This window comes from Anomaloglossus baeobatrachus, chromosome 5 (genome assembly GCF_048569485.1).
Source record: "Anomaloglossus baeobatrachus isolate aAnoBae1 chromosome 5, aAnoBae1.hap1, whole genome shotgun sequence".
Taxonomy (NCBI): Eukaryota; Metazoa; Chordata; class Amphibia; order Anura; family Aromobatidae; genus Anomaloglossus; species Anomaloglossus baeobatrachus.
This window is the reverse complement of record NC_134357.1, coordinates 80,644,211-80,662,911: the sequence shown is the minus strand read 5'-3', so window position 1 is coordinate 80,662,911 and position 18,701 is coordinate 80,644,211. Positions and strand designations below refer to the sequence as shown.

General features: G+C 47.3%; 1 protein-coding gene across 5 annotated transcripts in view; it reads left to right on the top strand.

The window, feature by feature from the left end:
• TACC2 (transforming acidic coiled-coil containing protein 2) overlaps positions 1–18,701 on the top strand; it is a 300,109-nt gene that overhangs the window by 68,745 nt on the left and 212,663 nt on the right. For all 5 annotated transcript variants that reach the window (XM_075348634.1, XM_075348635.1, XM_075348633.1 and 2 more), the window contains exon 3: positions 6,924–6,986. In XM_075348634.1, the coding sequence (XP_075204749.1) occupies positions 6,924–6,986 (63 nt within the window). The remainder of the gene's footprint in view (positions 1–6,923; positions 6,987–18,701) is intronic.

Genomic DNA, 18,701 nt, shown 5'->3' with positions numbered 1-18,701 from the left:
AACAAAGGGGGTGATGGTTTTTTGTCAAAAAAAAAAAAAAAAAAAAGAAAAATGTTTGTTTTGTTGTCACAGCGGGGGGATAGGTCCGTCTGAGAGGTTGGGAGTACCGACAGTCGGTTTGTTGGTACGAAGTCGCTCATGGGGAGTGGCTTCGGAGTGGATGGGAACTTGCAGGCGGAGGTCCTGCAGGTTCTGGGTGGGGGTAATTAACGATGGAACGTTATTAGCCCTCACCTTGGGCCGGTTGGTCACGGCCGAGGTGGTCCTCTGGGCCGGTTGGAGGTTATGGCCGGGGGGTTAAGAATGATGGTTGTTTCCCTCTCGGATGGATCTATCGGTGGTTTTGGTTATAAGGGTATATATGTATAAAGGTTATGTTTAACAATGGGTGGCATGTTGAGCCACGAGTTTGGTATACATATATACGGTTAAATAAAAGCTGTGGCCATTCCTTGCAATAAAGTCGTAGTTATCGTCTTTATTTAAGTAAATATGGTATGGGGGGGTAGAACCTGTTAACCTGCTTATCCCTTATAGATGCGTCATGAATGGGATCTACCAAAACCTTATTAATATGTGGGAAAAGTGAAAACTGCACATATTTTAAGACACGCTGTGGAGAAGAGAATGACGCCATCTAGTGATGAGCGAGCATGCTTGTCACTACTCGGTACTCGCACGAGTATCGCTGTACTCGGGCTGCTCGGCGGGGACCGAGTAATCTCGCGATACTCGTGCTGTACTCGTGGTCTTCATTTCTGCATGTTGGCGCTCTTTTGAGAGCCAGCCCTCATGCAGGGATTGGCTGGCAGACCACTGCAATGCCACAGCCCTGTTAGTTGTGGAATTGCAGTGATTGGCCGGCCTGCACAGCGTGACCGAGCCTTTATATCGGCCGGCGCGCTGTGCTCTGCTCACAGCTATTCAGACAGTCAGTGTAGGGAGAGTGTCGCTGATTCAGGGAAAGCTTTGCGGCCCTTTATAGTTATTTCCGGAGCAGGGCTGCAAACAGTGTGACCAAAAGTCCTTCTCAGGACTATTCTAGTTGTATACAGGCAGGCAGGGTATAGCCAGGTCGGAGTACAGTAGCAGAGTCCTTCTCAGGACTATTGTTGCTATATACAGGCAGGGTATAGCCAGGTCTGAATACAGGCTAGTGACCAAAAGAGTCCTTGTCAGGACTATTGTACCAGTATACAGGCAGGCAGGCAGGCAGGGTAGTGGTGACCGTATACCAGCCTTCATCATATCTGGGGCTGGTGTACACAGTGTAAAACAGTCCAGATAGTGTCTGACTTGTCTGTAATTGTCGCTCCCCAAAAAAACCTGTTAGGTTATTATTGCGTCCGTGCTTGGTTTTTAAAACTGCACGTGTGTGCCTGTTGGTGGCAGCGTACAGGTGCACTTGTGTGCAATTTCCACACACTTTGATATAATGCACAAGTAGTGAATATACACGTCAGCAGTGCACAGCATTGCAAAATGCGCAAGGGCATTGGCAAGGAACAAGGAAGTGGACGTGATGGTGGTGCAGGCAGAGGCCGAGGTCGTGGGCAAGCTCTAATTTCGCCACAACAAAGGGCCACATCTAGTCGCTCGCACGTCCTGTCCCAAATTCTTGGGGACCGCAGCAGTACACCGCTCTTGAACCAAGACCAGTGTTAACAGGTTGTTAGTTGGATAGCAGATAATGCTTCCAGTCAGATTGGCACCACCACAAACACTCTGTCTTCCACACGGTCAAGTGTCAGTAGCCGTGATACTGCACCGCACATTTCTGAACCTGATCCTCCTTCCTACCACCAGGCTGAGTACACGTCCTCCTCGGACATTAATGATCCCACACTTGGACACTCGGAAGAGCTGTTCACGTTTCCATTCACACATTCTGGCCTCTCGCCAGCTCATATTGAAGTGGGTCATGAGGAGATCTTCTGTACAGATGGCCAAATATTTGAGCAGCCACGTTCTCACGAAGTTGGCAACGTGTCTCAACAAGTGGTGGACGATGATGAGACACAATTGTCAGCAAGTCAGGAGGAGGAGCAGGGTGCGGAAGAGGAAGACGACGTGGTGGATGATCCAGTAACTGACCCAACCTGGCAGGAGGATATGCAGAGCGAGGACAGCAGTGCACAGGGGGAGGGAGGCGTAGCATCACAACAGGCAGTAAGAAGCAGGGTGGTGGCCCCAGGCAGAAGTCAGGCAACCGTTCCCCGGAACAACACGACGACACAAGGTGCCTGTACAAATGTTAGGTCTTCCCGAGTCTGGCAGTTTTTTAAGTTGGATCCAGATGATTCAAAAAAGGCCATTTGCAACACCTGCCGTGCTAGCATCAGCAGGGGTACCAAAACTAGCAGCCTGACCACCACCAGCATGATCAGGCACATGTCAGCCAAGCACCCGACTTTGTGGGAAGTACAACAGAGTCGAGGAGCAGTGCTTGCTGATGTCACTGCTACGTCTTCGCTGGTTGTGCATGCGAGCCAATCCTCTGTCCATGCTGCCTGCGAACAAGCCTCCTCCACTCCTGCACCTGCAGTTGCCTACGCAGAAAGAACACCATCATCAAGCACGTCCTTGTCCCAGCGCAGCGTTCAGTTATCCATTCAGCAAACCTTTGAACGCAGGCGCAAATACACTGCCAACACCCCACATGCCACAGTTCTAAATGCTAACATTTCGCGACTGCTTGCGCTGGAAATGTTGCCTTTTAGGCTGGTGGAGACTGAAGCATTCCGTGACCTGATGGCGGCAGCTGTCCCACGTTACTCGGTCCCCAGCCGCCACTATTTCTCCCGGTGTGCCGTCCCCGCGTTGCATAACCACGTGTCACAAAACATCACACGTGCCCTGAACAACGCTGTTTCACCCAAGGTCCACCTAACCACAGACACGTGGACAAGTGCTTGTGGGCAAGGCCGCTACATCTCGTTGACGGCACACTGGGTTAATATTGTGGAAGCTGGGACCCAGTCTGAGCGAGGGACGGAACACGTCCTTCCCACACCAAGGTTTGCAGGCCCTACCTCAGTCAGTGTTTCACCCACACTCTACAGCTCCGGAATGTCATGCTCTTCAGCCTCCTCCTCCTCCTGCGCATCCTCATCCACTGTGCCCTCCACACCAGTCACAAGCTGGAAGCACTGCAGCACTGCCTCGGCGAAGCGGCAACAGGCTGTGCTGAAGCTAATCTGCATAGGTGACAAACCCCACAATGCAGAAGAGCTGTGGACAGCTCTGAAACAGCAGGCAGATCACTGGCTCACACCTCTGAACCTAAAGCCAGGAAAGGTCGTGTGTGACAATGGCCGGAACCTGGTGGCGGCTTTGAGGCGAGGCCAGCTGACACATGTTCCATGCGTGGCCCATGTGCTCAACCTCGTGGTTCAGCGGTTTATAAAGTCATACCCAGAGCTGTCTGATCTACTGGTAAAAGTTCGCCGCCTGTCTGCACATTTTCGAAAGTCACCTACTGCTTCAGCCGGCCTTGCCGGCTTTCAGCGCCGTTTGCATCTTCCGGCTCACAGACTGGTGTGTGATGTCCCCACGCGTTGGAATTCAACTCTGCACATGTTGGTCAGGATATGTGAGCAGAAGAGGGCAGTTGTTGAGTACCTGCATCACCTAAGCCGTCGGGAAATGGGTCAAACTCCACACATAACACCTGAGGAGTGGAGATGGATGTCAGACCTATGTACCATCCTCCAAAACTTTGAGGACTCCACCAAGATGGTGAGTGCTGATGACGCCATTATTAGCGTCACCATACCGCTACTCTGCCTTCTAAAACGGTCTCTGCTGAAAAACAAACATGATGCATTGCAGGCGGAGCGCGATGAGTTGCAGCAAGAAACAGTAGTGGGTGTGGGTGATAACACACAGCCCAGCCTCGTCTCATCACAACGTGCAGTGGAGGACTATGACGAGGAGGAGGATGAAGACATGGAGCAACTCTCCGGCCAAATTGAGGATATGACATGCACACCAGTCATATCCTCGGTTCAGCGTGGCTGGCCAGAGGACAGGGTAGATGAGGAGGAGGAGGAGGAGGAGGAGGAGGAGGAGGAGGACAGCATGTTCAGTCATCTTGTTGGTCAGGCTACTGAAGTCCTGGCTGTTAAGAGTCTGGCGCACATGGCTGACTTTATGGTAAGCTGCCTGTCTCGTGACCCTCGCGTTAAGAACATCTTGGCCGACAATCATTACTGGTTGGTAACACTGTTAGACCCACGCTACAAGGAGAACTTTTTGTCTCTTATTCCCGTGGAGGAGAGGTCAACCAAAATGCAGCAGTTTCGGAAGGCCATACTCACGGAAGTAGGCAAAGCATTCCCCTCACAAAACGCTAGCGGCATAGGTCATGAATCAGTGGACACCCGAGGCGTACAGCCGAGAGAGGCACAAGTCCAATCCGCCAGAGGTAGGGGAACAGTCTTTAAGATGTGGGACAGTTTTCTCAGCCCCTCACGTACCACAGCCCCTGAGGTGCGGGGTAGTGCCACAAGAAATCCTAAGTTTGCCCAGATGCTGAAGGAGTACCTTGCAGATCGAACAACAGTACTCCGACATTCCTCTGTGCCTTACAATTATTGGGTATCCAAGCTGGACACGTGGCATGAATTGGCTCTCTACGCCTTGGAAGTCCTGGCCTGCCCTGCTGCTAGCGTTTTGTCAGAGCGTGTTTTTAGTGCCGCAGGTGGAATCATTACAGATAAACGCACCCGCCTGTCAACTGAAAATGCTGACAGGCTGACTCTGATCAAGATGAACAAGGGTTGGATTGGGCCAGACTTCACCACACCACCAGCAAATGAGAGCGGAATTTAAAGTTTGCCATGTACCTCCACTCACCCATGGGTACACACTTCTGGACTTTGGATAATCGCTGGACTCCTCCTCCTTCTCCTCATGCGCCACCATGATGATGACCGTTACAAATTGCAATACTTAGGCCTTTGTTTCAGGTATACCCCCAGTGGTAAATTTTTTCGCCCATTCTTTGCAGAATGGACATTACAACGACAGGAGACCCGCTCCTTTGCAATGGGAACAATGTTTTGAGGCCCTCATGCACGTTTCTACCCAGGGACAACGTGGAGCCTCCCAATTTTTGGCTGCCCTGCCTAAGGGCTATACTATAATACACCCACTTCCTTAAAATGGACACTTAAGGTTTTGAGGCCCTCATGCACGTCTCTACCCAGGGACAACGTGGAGCCTCCCAATTTTTGGCTGCCCTGCCTAAGGGCTATACTATAATACACCCACTTCCTTAAAATGGACACTTAAGGTTTTGAGGCCCTCATGCACGTCTCTACCCAGGGACAACGTGGAGCCTCCCAATTTTTGGCTGCCCTGCCTAAGGGCTATACTATAATACACCCACTTCCTTAAAATGGACACTTAATGTTTTGAGGCCCTCATGCACGTCTCTACCCAGGGACAACGTGGAGCCTCCCAATTTTTGGCTGCCCTGCCTAAGGGCTATACTATAATACACCCACTTCCTTAAAATGGACACTTAATGTTTTGAGGCCCTCATGCACGTCTCTACCCAGGGACAATGTGGAGCCTCCCAATTTTTGGCTGCCCTGGCAAAGGGCTATACTGAAATAGACCCACTTCCTTACAATGGGCACTTCAGGTTTACAGGCCATCATGCACGTCTCTACCCAGGGACAACGTGGAGCCTCCCAATTTTTGGCTGCCCTGGCAAAGGGCTATACTGAAATAGACCCACTTCCTTACAATGGGCACTTCAGGTTTAAAGGCCATCATGCACGTCTCTATCCAGGGACAATGTGGAGCCTCCCAATTTTTGGCTGCCCTGCCTAAGGGCTATACTACAATAGACCCACTTCCTTCCAATGGGCACTTCAGGTTTACAGGCCCTCATGCACGTCTGTATGCAGGGGCATTGGTGAACCTCACAATTTTGGACTGCCCTGGCAAAGGAAAATACTACAAAGACTCACTTCCTCAAAATGGGCACATTAGACTCAAGAGGCCTTCATGTACGTCTCTTCTCAGGGACATCGGAGTGCCACACAATGTTTTCACGTAAAATCTTTCATGTATTAATCTCAAAAAGTAACATACACCAGCTCTATCTCACTATTGGGTATGTGCCCTTAACATTTCCGCCATGAAAAATCATTTTGGGGTCATTTTGGAAGGTTTTCTGGTGAGTCCGTAAAAATGGCGTAAAACGCGGACAAAATTGTTCACAGCTGTGACTTTTCAGTGATAAATGCTTCAAGGGGTCTTCCCCATGCTGTTGCCATGTCATTTGAGCACTCTTCTGAGACTTTTGTGACATTTTTAGGGTTTCTCCATGCTGCCGGGGGGTCATTTCACAAAAATACTCGGGTCTCCCATAGGATAACATTGGGCTCGTTGCTCGGCCCGAGTACACGAGTATCTTGGGAGGCTCGGCCCGAGCTTCGAGCACCCGAGCTTTTTAGTACTCGCTCATCACTAACGCCATCATATTTCACAGTACTTTTCAGAGATTGTCAATCATCACTGTCCCCATTGAGGCTCACAATCTAAATTCCCTATCTGTATGTCTTTAGAGTGTGGGAGGAAATCAAAGACCCAGGAGGAAACCCACGCAAACACGGGGAGAACATACAAATGCTCACTTTTTATGTATACATTCTGTGCAGGGATCACGCATGGTTATGATTCTGTTACAGCTTTTCATCCCCTTTTCCATTTTTGCACTCTGCAGATAATGGTTCTGTAGTGTAGCCCCCTCTAGTGGCAGACTGATGGCTTACACCGACTGATCTAACAGCTTATCTAGACTTTGGAGGGGCAAAGCTGTTATAACACACGGAATGGAAACCATGGGTTTTGTTAGAATTGGCATTAAAAATAAGCAGATATATAATGATCACAATTTCTATTTACAGGACGGACCCACAGCTAGTCCAAGCAAAAGCAGCACACCGCCGCCCCCCGAGGATGTCCATGAGGTAAGTGTGATCCCCTACCTGTGTACAAACTAACGTATATCCACACACAGGACTTACAGAAATCCATGTGCATGACGCCAATATAACCTCATTCAGATAAATGGAACGGATTATCAGCTACAAAACGTTTTCTCAACACATTTGCAGAATCTACATATACAGTATATATTCCTGGTCATATTTTGCGGTGATCATATATTCCATAGCATGTCTTTCCATGTATTCATTGAATAAGGATTGACTAGTCTTTAATATGCTGTATGAATTGCACTATTTATTGCTCCTGTATATTCTTATTTTGTAAGAAACTATTCTCCCTATTTAATACACAGAATGTATGTTCTGCAACATAGGTGAAACTTGTCCACCACGCAGACGTTGCCTTGGTTGGGTTCATACCTGTGGCCCCAGTGCCCCAAGGTCCCAATGATAGACATTATTTTAGTTTATTTATTAGTTATGTTAGTAATTCATTTATTATATATTTTTTTTATAAAGATAATACCAGAACACAGAAAGACACATACAGGTAATAGCAAAAAGTTACTAACACAAAATACCAGATTTTCATGTGTTATAATATTTATTCATTTATATAGCCCTATTAATTCTGCAGTGGTTTACATACATTGGCAACACTGTCCCCATTGGGGATAACAATCTAGAGTCCCTATCTGTATGTCTTTGTTGTGTGGAAGGAAGCCGGAAAACCCAGAGGAAACCCACAAATATGGGGAGAATATATAAACTCCTGTAGATGTTGTCCTTAGTGGGATTTGAACCCAGGACCCCAGCGCTGCAAGATTGCTGTGCTAACCACTGAGCCACCATGCCGCCCAATACAAAATATATATATATAAATAATATTGTTAGGGCCAGATATACGGGTAGACCCTGGAGGTGGATCCACTGGGCCGAACTCCCGGATGAGGGAAAGGAGTCCGGTAGCCGGAGCACTGTAGGTAGCAGGACAGTCCGTGCACTGAGAGCAAATGGAGAAGTCCCTGGGACCACGAGGTCACGGATGGTGGTCCGGGTGACGGAGCTCAGGTTCGGAAGCCGTGATGGTGTCAGGCAGGGTCCGGAACCGTTGGAGCGAGATGACGGGTCACCGCAGGGATCCGAGATGGTACGGACTGTCAGGATGGCAGATGGGCAGCGTTCGGGGTTCGAGGTACCGCAGGACCGGATGGCGATGCAGGATCGGCTCTAGAAGACAGAGAGGTAAGTATCTCATAGAACACAAGGAGACCTGACTCCTAGCTTGGGAAAACACGAAGAACAGGCCCCGCTCCCTTGGACATTAACCCCCTATATACCCTGTACCTGAGTGCATCATTTCCTGTTAATTGACACTGGCCCTTTAAGAAAGGTTCAGTGACCGCGCGCGCGCCCTAATGCGCATGCGCGCGGCCCGGGTGCCAGAAGCCAGGGCAGGAAGCTGAAGGGAGGACGCAGGGGAGCCGGCCAGGAACTGGGAAGCCGTCGGGCGCCGGGAGCGGAGACCAGGGGGCCTGGGAAGTGCGGGCACCGGAGGCTGGAAAGCGGGGAGCGTGGCAGGTGAGCCGGGGAGCGGAGCTGAGGACCCGGGGATCGGAGCAGGGGACCCGGGGAGGGGATCCGAGGACCCGGGGAGCGTGACATATATATATATATATATATATATATATATATATATATATTTTGCGGCAACTTCCAGGTCACATGCTCCGGTCACATGACCAGAACTTGTCACGCTGCCATTGTACTGTATCACACTGGTGAAAAGCCGGATGTGTGAAACCAGCTAAACTAAAGTGTTTCTATTGGAGGAACAGTACATATTTTTGTATTATAAAAAATAGCCATCACAATATTTCTGCTGGTTTTAATTATTTTTTAGACCCAAAATTGGAAATAATATCCAAGTATTTCACATCAAATGAATAAATAAAGTGTATAAGTACAGATACTATCTTAAAGGGGTTGTCCACTACTTTTACATAGATGGTCTATCCTCAGGATTAGAGATGAGCGAACTTGAGGTTTGGTGTTCAGTGTTCATATTGAACAAAGACTTTACAAAAAGAAAAAAAACAGTTTGGGTTTGGAGTTCGGGAGATTTATGATTGGCGATCCAAAAGAAATGATAATCAATAATAAACACAATGAATATATTAAAAAAAAATAATAATTTTTCTACATAGTCTCCTAACAAGTCTATACATTTAGTCCATCTCTTTTCTAAACTTAGAATTCCCTTAAAAAAAAATCTTGATCTTCACCCTCAAAAACATTCCCAACAGCGGCTATCACGTCGCTATTGTCGTCAAATTCCTTGAGGCGAGGAACGAGCAAGAAGCCACTGGGGGCTAGATCTGGCGCATAGCGGGGGTGTTCCACCAGTTCAAAGCCCGCTTCTTGAATGGTTGCCATGGCAACTGCAGCTTTGTGAGCCGGCACGTTATCTTGGTGAAACAGCACTCCAGCCCGCAGTTTGCCGCGCCTTTTCTCCTTGATAGCCTCCCGCAATATTCTTATTTGTTCTGCGTAGTAGGAGCCCGTAATAGTGGCTCCCTTCTCCAAATAGTCCACCATAATAATTCCTTCAGCGTCACAAAAAATGGACGCCATAACCTTCCCTGCTGAGCTTGACACTTTGAATTTCTTCGTCGTCGGCTCGTTTCCATGTCATCAATTGTTGTTTACTTTCGGGATCAAAATGGTGGAACCAGGTCTCGTCCATGGTCAAAAAACGTGACAAAAAATTCTCCTTGTCTGCTTGGAACTTTTCGAGATTTGCTATTGAAATGTCAACTCGTTTCTTCTTTTGCTCGTCGGTTAACATTTTTGGCACGCAACGCGCGGAGACCTTTCTCATATGCAATTGTTTTGCAAGGATTCTTTGAATACTGCCATATGAGATCCCTGTGACCTCAGCTACATGCCTGATAGTCACTCATCAATCTGCCAATACAACTTCTTCAACTTTTTTCACGTTTTCTTCATTGAGGGACATGGATGGGCGTCCTTCACAATGTTCATCTTCCGTCGATGTTCTTCCCAGCTTAAATTCCTTGGCCCAGCGTGCAACTGTGGAATATGGAGGAGAAGAGCGCCCCAATGTTTCCACCAAGTCGCTGTGTATGTCTTTGGTAGTTATTTTTTTCAAGCAGAGGTATTTGATGACAGCTCTGAGCTCATTTTTTTCCATTTTGATGTTCACTCCTCGGCAGTTCATATTCAAATGAATGTAGCTCCCGGGACTCGTGGCCTATTTAACTGATTTTTTTTTCCTGGACTAGTGGGTACCTAAGAGAGAAGAAAACATTTTATTTTAATTTCTGTGTGCAATAGAAATAACCGATTATCATTACTTTTGGATCGCCCCTCGTATGTACGCTGACCACTGGCGTGAGCATCGCTGTGCTTGGAATGCTCGGTGCTCAGACCTGTGCGAGCCACTTGTAGTGTTTGTTTGGCTCACACTGGGTGTAACAACAGCGTGATCGGATGTAGTGTGTGTACACACACAAAAAAACCCCTCGCTCATCTCCCCCCCGAAGTGCTCTGTTTATAGTTGTCTCCATCTAGGCGGAGACCCGAACTGCCCAATTAGTCACTTGCATTGGGATTCAGGTCAAGTCCGGGACCCAACTGAACTTTTTCAAAAGTTCGGCTGCAGCCATCGAACCGAATGTCCGCTCATCTCTACTTAGGATAGGTCATCAATGTTTGATCGGCCAGGGTCCGACACTTGGCACCCCTGCCGATCAGCTGTTCATTGTGCCGCCACCAGCTGGAAATGCTCAGTTAAATAAACAAACACTGTTTATTTAAATGTCTTTTATTATGCCATCCCTCTGCCCTCTGGTTGAGGGGTTGAATAATAAATGACCCTCTGAATAAACTTTTCTCAATTTAAAAAAAAAAAAAAGAAATAACATTCTTTTTTGCTGCAGTGCATTTCACACTTCCAGGCTGATCTACAGTCCAAATGTCACAATGCCAAGTTAATTCCGAATGTGTAAGGCTGCTTTCACACTACGTCTTTTTAACATGCGTCCTGAACGTTTTTTTAACGCAGAAACGGATCCAGTGCAAATGCGTTTTCATTTCAATGCATTTGCAATGGACTCGCGTTAACATGCGTTCACCTGCGTTTGTGTGCGTTATAGTGAGGATCCAGCGACTTGCAGTTTTTTAACATCTTTCAAAAACGCTACTTGTAGCGTTTTTGAGCTGCGTCCAACTTCTGCAAATTGCTGGATCCTGACTAAACAGCATGCAAACGCATGTGAACGCTGGCATGCTGATAGGCAGGATCCTGCTTGCTCTACTGAGCATGCCCAGAAACCAGCCTCCGTGATCAGTCTCTCTCTCTCCTCCCTCTGTCTCTCTCCCCCTCTCTCTCCTCCCTCTCTCTCTGTCTCTCCCCCTCCCTCTCTCCCCCTCTCTCTCCTCCCTCTCTCTCTGTCTCTCCCCCTCCCTCTCTCCCCCTCTCTCTCCTCCCTCTCTCTCAGTCTCTCCCCCTCCCTCTCCCCCACCTGAGAGCTGCGGACACTCGTAACCAAGGTAAACATCGGGTAACCACTTATCTTAGTTACCCGATGTTTACGTTGGTAACGTGTGCAGGGAGCCCGACTCCTAGCAGCTGCAGACGCTCGTAACCAAAGTAAATATCGGGTATCCAAGCAAGTATACCCGATGTTTACCTTGGTTACGAACCTCCGCAGTTGTAAGAAGCCGGCTCCCAGTCTGGCACGTTTAGTTCCCATCACTCCCGATCACATGACTCCAATGCCCGCCTATAAACATCCAGTGACAGGATCCTGCAAAGTAACACAGGCGTTTGCATGCGTTTTTTGCTGTAAAAGCAGGATCCGCTTTTGCAGCAAAAAAAAACGTTCCTGACGCATGTTAAAAAGACGTAGTGTGAAAGCAGCCTAAACCTGCTAAATCTGCAGGGGGTTGAATACTACTTGTAGGCACTGTATGTGAGCACAGTACCCCATCTGATAGTGACAGTATCGTTGCTCATTTTGGGTCTTTTGGACCCTATCCCTACTGTCCTGTTCGTCCTAAACAATTCATGGCTTCTGGAACATCCCTGACCCCTGACTGCTGTGAATAGCAGGGTCCTCTCTAGGTGTCCTCTCCCTGACCTATCACTGGCCATGTTTGGACAGGCTCATGGTTGTTTTTGCAATCTGACGCCTTCATTTCTGGGATTGACCTTAGCCCAATACAAGGAATTCTCCACACATTGTGGGGCTCTGTCACTCCACGCCGGGGACCTCACCAGAATCTGGTCTTTAATCTATGGCTAATGAAGGTACAAAATATTTTACATCTTTTATCATTTTGGAGATTGCATTTTTTATTTTATATAGCGGTTTGTTTAGCTTACAGGTTATAACGATTCTTGCCTTTCTGCAGAGTCGGGTAGTTCTGCTTTCATAGTTTGGTCTCATATTCTTGGAGCAGTTTTTTAGGCTGTAGACACACCATGCCCTGTCTGAACCCCCCACCCCGGCTTAGAGACCCCAGTAACACTTGTTATGATGGGGATTAGACGTACATGCTGTGAGGGACGGGAGCCAGACCTGCAGCTGAGCTGGAGACATGAAGGACGTCTTTGATGCTTGTTGGCTTTTAACTTGTTCTGTATAAACTGTTGTATGTTAAATACACGATGACAAGAATCAGTCTTTTGTTAAAATTTCTGCTTTAGCGACTTACATTGCAACTGCATGTACAATATATAGACACCGTGTCTCTGATCTCACAGATTGGGCTTACGACACCTATTGAAAGATCGGAAAATGTCGGTGGAAGTGGCCACAAGCCCAAAATTTCCCTAAAATAGATTTGTCACCAGATATTACAATACAAATGGCGTACATTAATAAACAGATCTCTCAAACCAGATGAGGCTGGTGTACTTACTATGAAAATCCATGTCACAATTACCCTACAATCCTTTTTAATAATTTTCCTGCCTTAGGCCCTGTGCACACGCTGTGGATTTACCGCGGATTTTGCAGCGGATTTGCCGCAGAAAATGTGTCTAACATTGCTGCAGTCATTCCCCAGCAAATCCTATGGGTTTTAAAAAATGCTGTGCGCACACTGCGTTTTTTATACCCGCGGATTCACCCACAGATTTTCCGCTGCGGAATTAATGTGCATGTTACTTTTCCGCAGGTACCTGCATTTTTTGCCATAGATAATGGTAAAAATCCACAGGGACCAACTTGCGGAAAATCTGCGGCAAACCGCAGTAAAACCACATGCAGATTTCATTGCGGTTTTGGTGCATTTTTTTTTACCGCGGGTGCGGCATTCTTTAAGAGAGTCTGTTTTTTCTTTCTAGTGCACACAGACTTATAGTGAACTAAGCATATTATCAGTAAGGCCCACGATGATGAGTTTGTGCTGTGTTTGTGACTCAGTATATTCTCGCAGAGTCAGAACGCAGCGTCTTACAGTTGCAGCACAGCGGATAGGATGTATAGAAATCTCCTGCCCACTCTGCTTCTTTCTTATTCAGCATAAACTGACATGTGGTGCAAATCTGGACCATGTCAATTTGTTTTACCGGTACACTGAATTTTATGTGCACATTTTCCCCATAGACTGGTATCCGGCTGCGTGCCCATGATCAGAGTTCACAGCGTTTTGGATGCAGCGTGTTTTCTCTCTGCATCTAAAATGCTGCGTTGTACAGTACAAGCACAGTGGACGGATTTCTAGAAATCCCAGGCCTACATCCCTTTTTTTTCCTGCAGTGTAAACTGACCTGCAGTGCGGCTTCCTGAGCCACGACAAAAAGGATCCAAGTCCAAAGTAGCACACTGACCAACCTCCATCTTCACCTGTTCTCGGTGCCGCTCCAGTCCTGTCCTGCTAGTTGTGACCGGCCAGATCACTCCAGTGTTTGCTGGGTGAACCAGAAGTCACTTTAAGGCCCCTTTCACACGTCAGTGATTCTGGTACGTTTGTGCTTTTTTTTTAAACGTACCAGAATCACTGACATACGCAGACCCATTATAATGAATGGGTCTGCTCACACGTCAGTGATTTGTCACTGCACGTGTCTCCGTGCGGCGTACCCGCGTGTGCGTGATTGCTGCACGGAGACATGTCAATTTTTTTCTGGCATCACTGATGTTCCACGGACCACGCAGTGGTGTGGTCCGTGAAACACGTGCCAGAAAAAAACGTGCTTTTAAAATAAAAAACATTTTAACTCACCCGGCGTCCAGCGATGTCCTCTGCAGCCCGTTCTCCCTGCTGCTTCTAAGCCGGCTCATTACTCATTACATTACTCATTACACAGCCGACCCGGAAGCAGCTGCTGCGGGGGTCACCGCCGGCCGGATGCTGCGTCGCGGGAGCGATCAGCACCATGGACAGCGGGAGCGGGCGCAAGTGAGTGAATCTCTAAGTGCAATCACGGGCCACGGAGAACGGAGCCCGGATTGCATTTAGACAACCCACGTGTGCCGAGATTCACGGAACACGCAGGGACATGTGCGTGTTTTACACGCCAGTGAAAAACGTCTGTGTTTTTCACTGACGTGTGAAACGGGCCTTAAGTCTATATTAGCCGTAACAGGGCCCTCAGACTTAGGCTATGACCGCACTTTGCGTTCTCTTACTTGCAGTTTAGAACGCACCTTTTTGCCTTAATTGATTTAAAAAAGTTGCCTATTCCAGAAATTTAGTGCTAAAAACGCATGCGTATTTACCGCGTTTTAGATGCGTTTTCAGCGCTTTTTACATGCTTTTTCACCTGCGTTTTGACAGATGCGTTTTGAACATCAAGACACTGCTAAATAAAGATTAAATAGTCAAACCATGAAAAAAGAGAAAAAAAAGGAAAACATATAATTTTGGAATTAATAAAGAAAATATTTATATTTCATGAAATTATAGCGGTTTTATAATATTTAATGCTAAAATAGCAATAAAATCAAAATTTTCTTTAATTTCATTGTCGGACTATGTGTGTGTGTAAAGGCACATATTATTCCATTATTTTAATGTCAGAAAAGCATGCGTTTTTTAAGTCAAAAACGCATGTTTTCAGCACCTAAAAAGCAGGTAAAACGCAGGAAATTTGGAGTTTCTTGGTTTTTGCCATTTCTCATTAACTTCAATGTTAGCAAAACGCACCCAAAATGGCAAAAACAACTGACATACTCCTTCTTTGAACGCATGGTTTTTGCCCAAAATTATGCAAATTAAACGCAGCGTTTTAGAACGCAAAGTGCGGTCTAGAAATCCCCATTTGCCATAGACTTTGCTGGAAAATCAAAACGCATGCCTTTTGGCGTGATAAAGGTGCTTCTCAAAACGGACCTAAAAAGCACCTGAAACGCAGGTGGAAACGCAAAGTGCGGTCTTAAGGCTACTTTACACACTGCGATATCGGTCCCAATATCGCTAGTGTGGGTACCCGCCCCTATCTGTTGCGCGACACGGGCAAATCGCTGCCCGTGTCGCACAACAGCCGTCACACATACATACCTGTCCGGCGACATCGCTGTGACGGGCGAACCGCCTCCTTTCTAAGGGGGCGGTCCGTGCGGCGTCACAGCGACGTCACTGAACCGCCGCCCAATAGCAGCGGAGGGGCGGAGCTGAGCGGGACGTAACATCCCGCCCACCTCCTTCCTTTCTCATAGCGGCCGGGAGGCAGGTAAGGGGAGCTTCCTCGTTCCTGCGGCGTCACACGGAGCGATGTGTGCTGCCGCAGGAACGAGGAACAACCTCGTTACTGCTGCAGTAACGAGATTTGAGAATGGACCCCCATGTCGCCGATTAGCGTTTTTGCACGTTTTTGCAACGATGCAAAATCGCTTATCGGTGTCACACGCAACGGCATCGCTAATGCGGCCGGATGTGCGTCACGAATTCCGTGACCCCAACGACTCCGCATTAGCGATGTCGCAGCGTGTAAAGCCCGCTTTAGCCTTAGGCCCCCTTCACAGATCCTTGAAAAACATTCATGTTTTGCACGGCTGTGTTGAAGATACATATGGCCCATTCGTGTGCTGTAATTTTGGCACACTACTGTTCTCCGTGTGCCATCCGTGATAGCACACGGAGAGCAGGAACTTTTTACTCTCCTGTCCTCGGCGCTGATGTCTCCGGCGCTGTGGTCATACTTGCTTCCTGGTCTGCTGTGCAGTGAATATTCATTCGCATAATAAGTTAATAAGTAGTCCTGGAAGCAAGAGACAGCAGCGCTGGAGACAGATGAGTATAGAAAATAGTTTTATTTCAAAGACATGTTTTCTGCGGTTCATGTCACAGATCACATCAGTGTGTGGTCTTTTTGACACCAGTGCTGCCGGAGAAAAACAGACATGTCTCCATGCAGAACATATGAACACACGTCCGTGAGAAAACACTGATGTGTGCGCAGACCCACTGAATTGAATGGGTCTGCGTATGTCAGTGTGATGCCCCTGACTCTATCAGAGTGTCATAGGGAATTGCACCCCTGTCTCTCATGGTGTAGAACTCACCCTCCATGGTTCTGGGTTCCTACACACTGGTATTGCTTCCATCAGCACTCAAATCCTAACCACACCTCACACCACACCCTGTCAGGCACACCAGTGGGTGGTCTAGCTGGAATAGGACCACCTAGGGGTCAGGCAGACTGGTGGGATGGAGGAAGTCAGATCAGTAGTAGCCCTCAGAGAGTCAGGAGCTGAGGGAGTTGTAGCTCCCTGTGTGATCTTGGTTGGGTCGCAGACGGTGGTCTGGGACCAGAGGAGTCGGAGACCCGGTCGCAGGGTATTGGGAGAGGGTGCCCAGACTTAGTTTTGGAGAACGGTCGGCACTAGAAGTCCAGTAACCGGACCAGTACCAAGCAGGGAGTAGCTTCATGCAACCTGATAATTCACCTGTAGAGGATAGTCTCTTTATCGAGCCACAGCAAACCCCGGATCCACGCAGTTCGCCTGCTCCAGGGGGCGGCACATCAGTGTCTCCGATGCATATGAAAACGGACGTCATATGTACCGGAATCACTGACGTATGACACTGGCCTTACTTTGTGAGCTTGTGACCGTTAGCTGTGACTTCCGGTCAGTCAGAAGCTGCGGTCACAATATGGCGAAGCAGGACCAGCACGGTGCCAGGAAGGGCAGAAGGTGGTGGCTGGTATTTTACTAGTGGCAGGGAGCAAGCATTAGGCCTCAGTTCCTCTTGCGTTTTACATGGACTTGCGCATTTGGATAAAACATCTAATTGCTCTCGCACCAATGTAAGACTGTGGGACAGTGTCGATCTACCATGTTGGCATGAGAAAATAATCGCAGCATGCTGTGTTTGGGAGGGAGTCTCAGCTCACACACACCTATACAAGTCTGTGGGTGCGGTAAAACATCGGAGTGCACTCAGATGTCATCTGAGTGCAGGGTGATTTACATCGAGACAGACTATGGAGAAGGAGAAAGTACTCTCTGCTTCTCCTCTGCAGTGTGATCCGATCACAAGATTGCAGCAGAGCCTGAGCCGAGGGTCATTTGCATTGATAGCGATGCCCAAGTGGAGCCAAGGCCTTAGTGATACTACTATGCAGGTGAAATCTCGCTTAGGTGGTCAATTTTGTCTTGACTGTACATAAATATGCAATTCTTCTAACACAAAGTTCAAAGTAAGCACACCAGCCTCATGATGTCTAGGGACCATCTAAAAGTGTTCTGTTCTGTGAAAACCTAGAGGATAGGGGATAACTTATTGATCAGTTAAAGTCCAAATCCTGGAACCCGCACCAATTGACAGAATGGGTAACGAATATGTTAACTTGTTTTCCCTGGCCAACCCTTTAAAGATTAGGTTCACAAATAGCAAAACCAATAAACACTGTAAAAACGACTTATGTTAAAGGCGTGAAGGAAATAATCTCAAAATATAGTGAGAAATATAAATTCAAGTGGGGGCATATTGCCAAAAAAGTTGGGATCACAAAATTACCAAAATACATGGGCAAGGATCCATAAGCCACTCCACAAATGGTGATGTATGACAAAGAAGAACACTGGAGTGTATGGCTAAAAACTGTATTTTATTAAATCAAAATATAAAATGCACAAGACAAACAAAGACATCACAAGAAACTCTGGGAAAATATAATATGACCAGTGAAATGGGTATAGTGAGGTAGATATCTGGGGGACAGATAGCTATTATTATTATAAGTAAAAAGACTCACAGATGGAGATTAAAGTCCGCTGTGGGTACAATAGGATTTGCTCTCAAAAGGCAATATAATAAAGATCAGCCTTACCCATAAAGTGCACCTAACCCAGAAATGAAAAGGTAAAGCCCCAATGCACGTTTCGCGTGTTTGTGCTGATGCTTCTTCAGGGGGGGACGAGTCGTATAGAAAAAAGACAATTGTGGGGTGAACCGGAAATGTGCTGCTAAATGAGCAAAATAAATACATCGATACATAAGTAAAAAAAGATAATGTAACAGTTAGGCATAAATTATGTTCTGGCTGAAAATAAAAAATGCAAGGCCGCAGAATCCCCCACCACCCCCGCAAAAAAAAAAAAAAAAACTAGTTAAAAAGGAACCAACGACCATGATTTTGTGCGAACCCAAAGTGCGTTTCGCAAACGGCTTCATCTGGGATTCACAATAAACAGTGTTCTCCACTGAGCACTGCATCGTAGCTGCAGTCGGAATTATTTTTATGAGAAACTGATA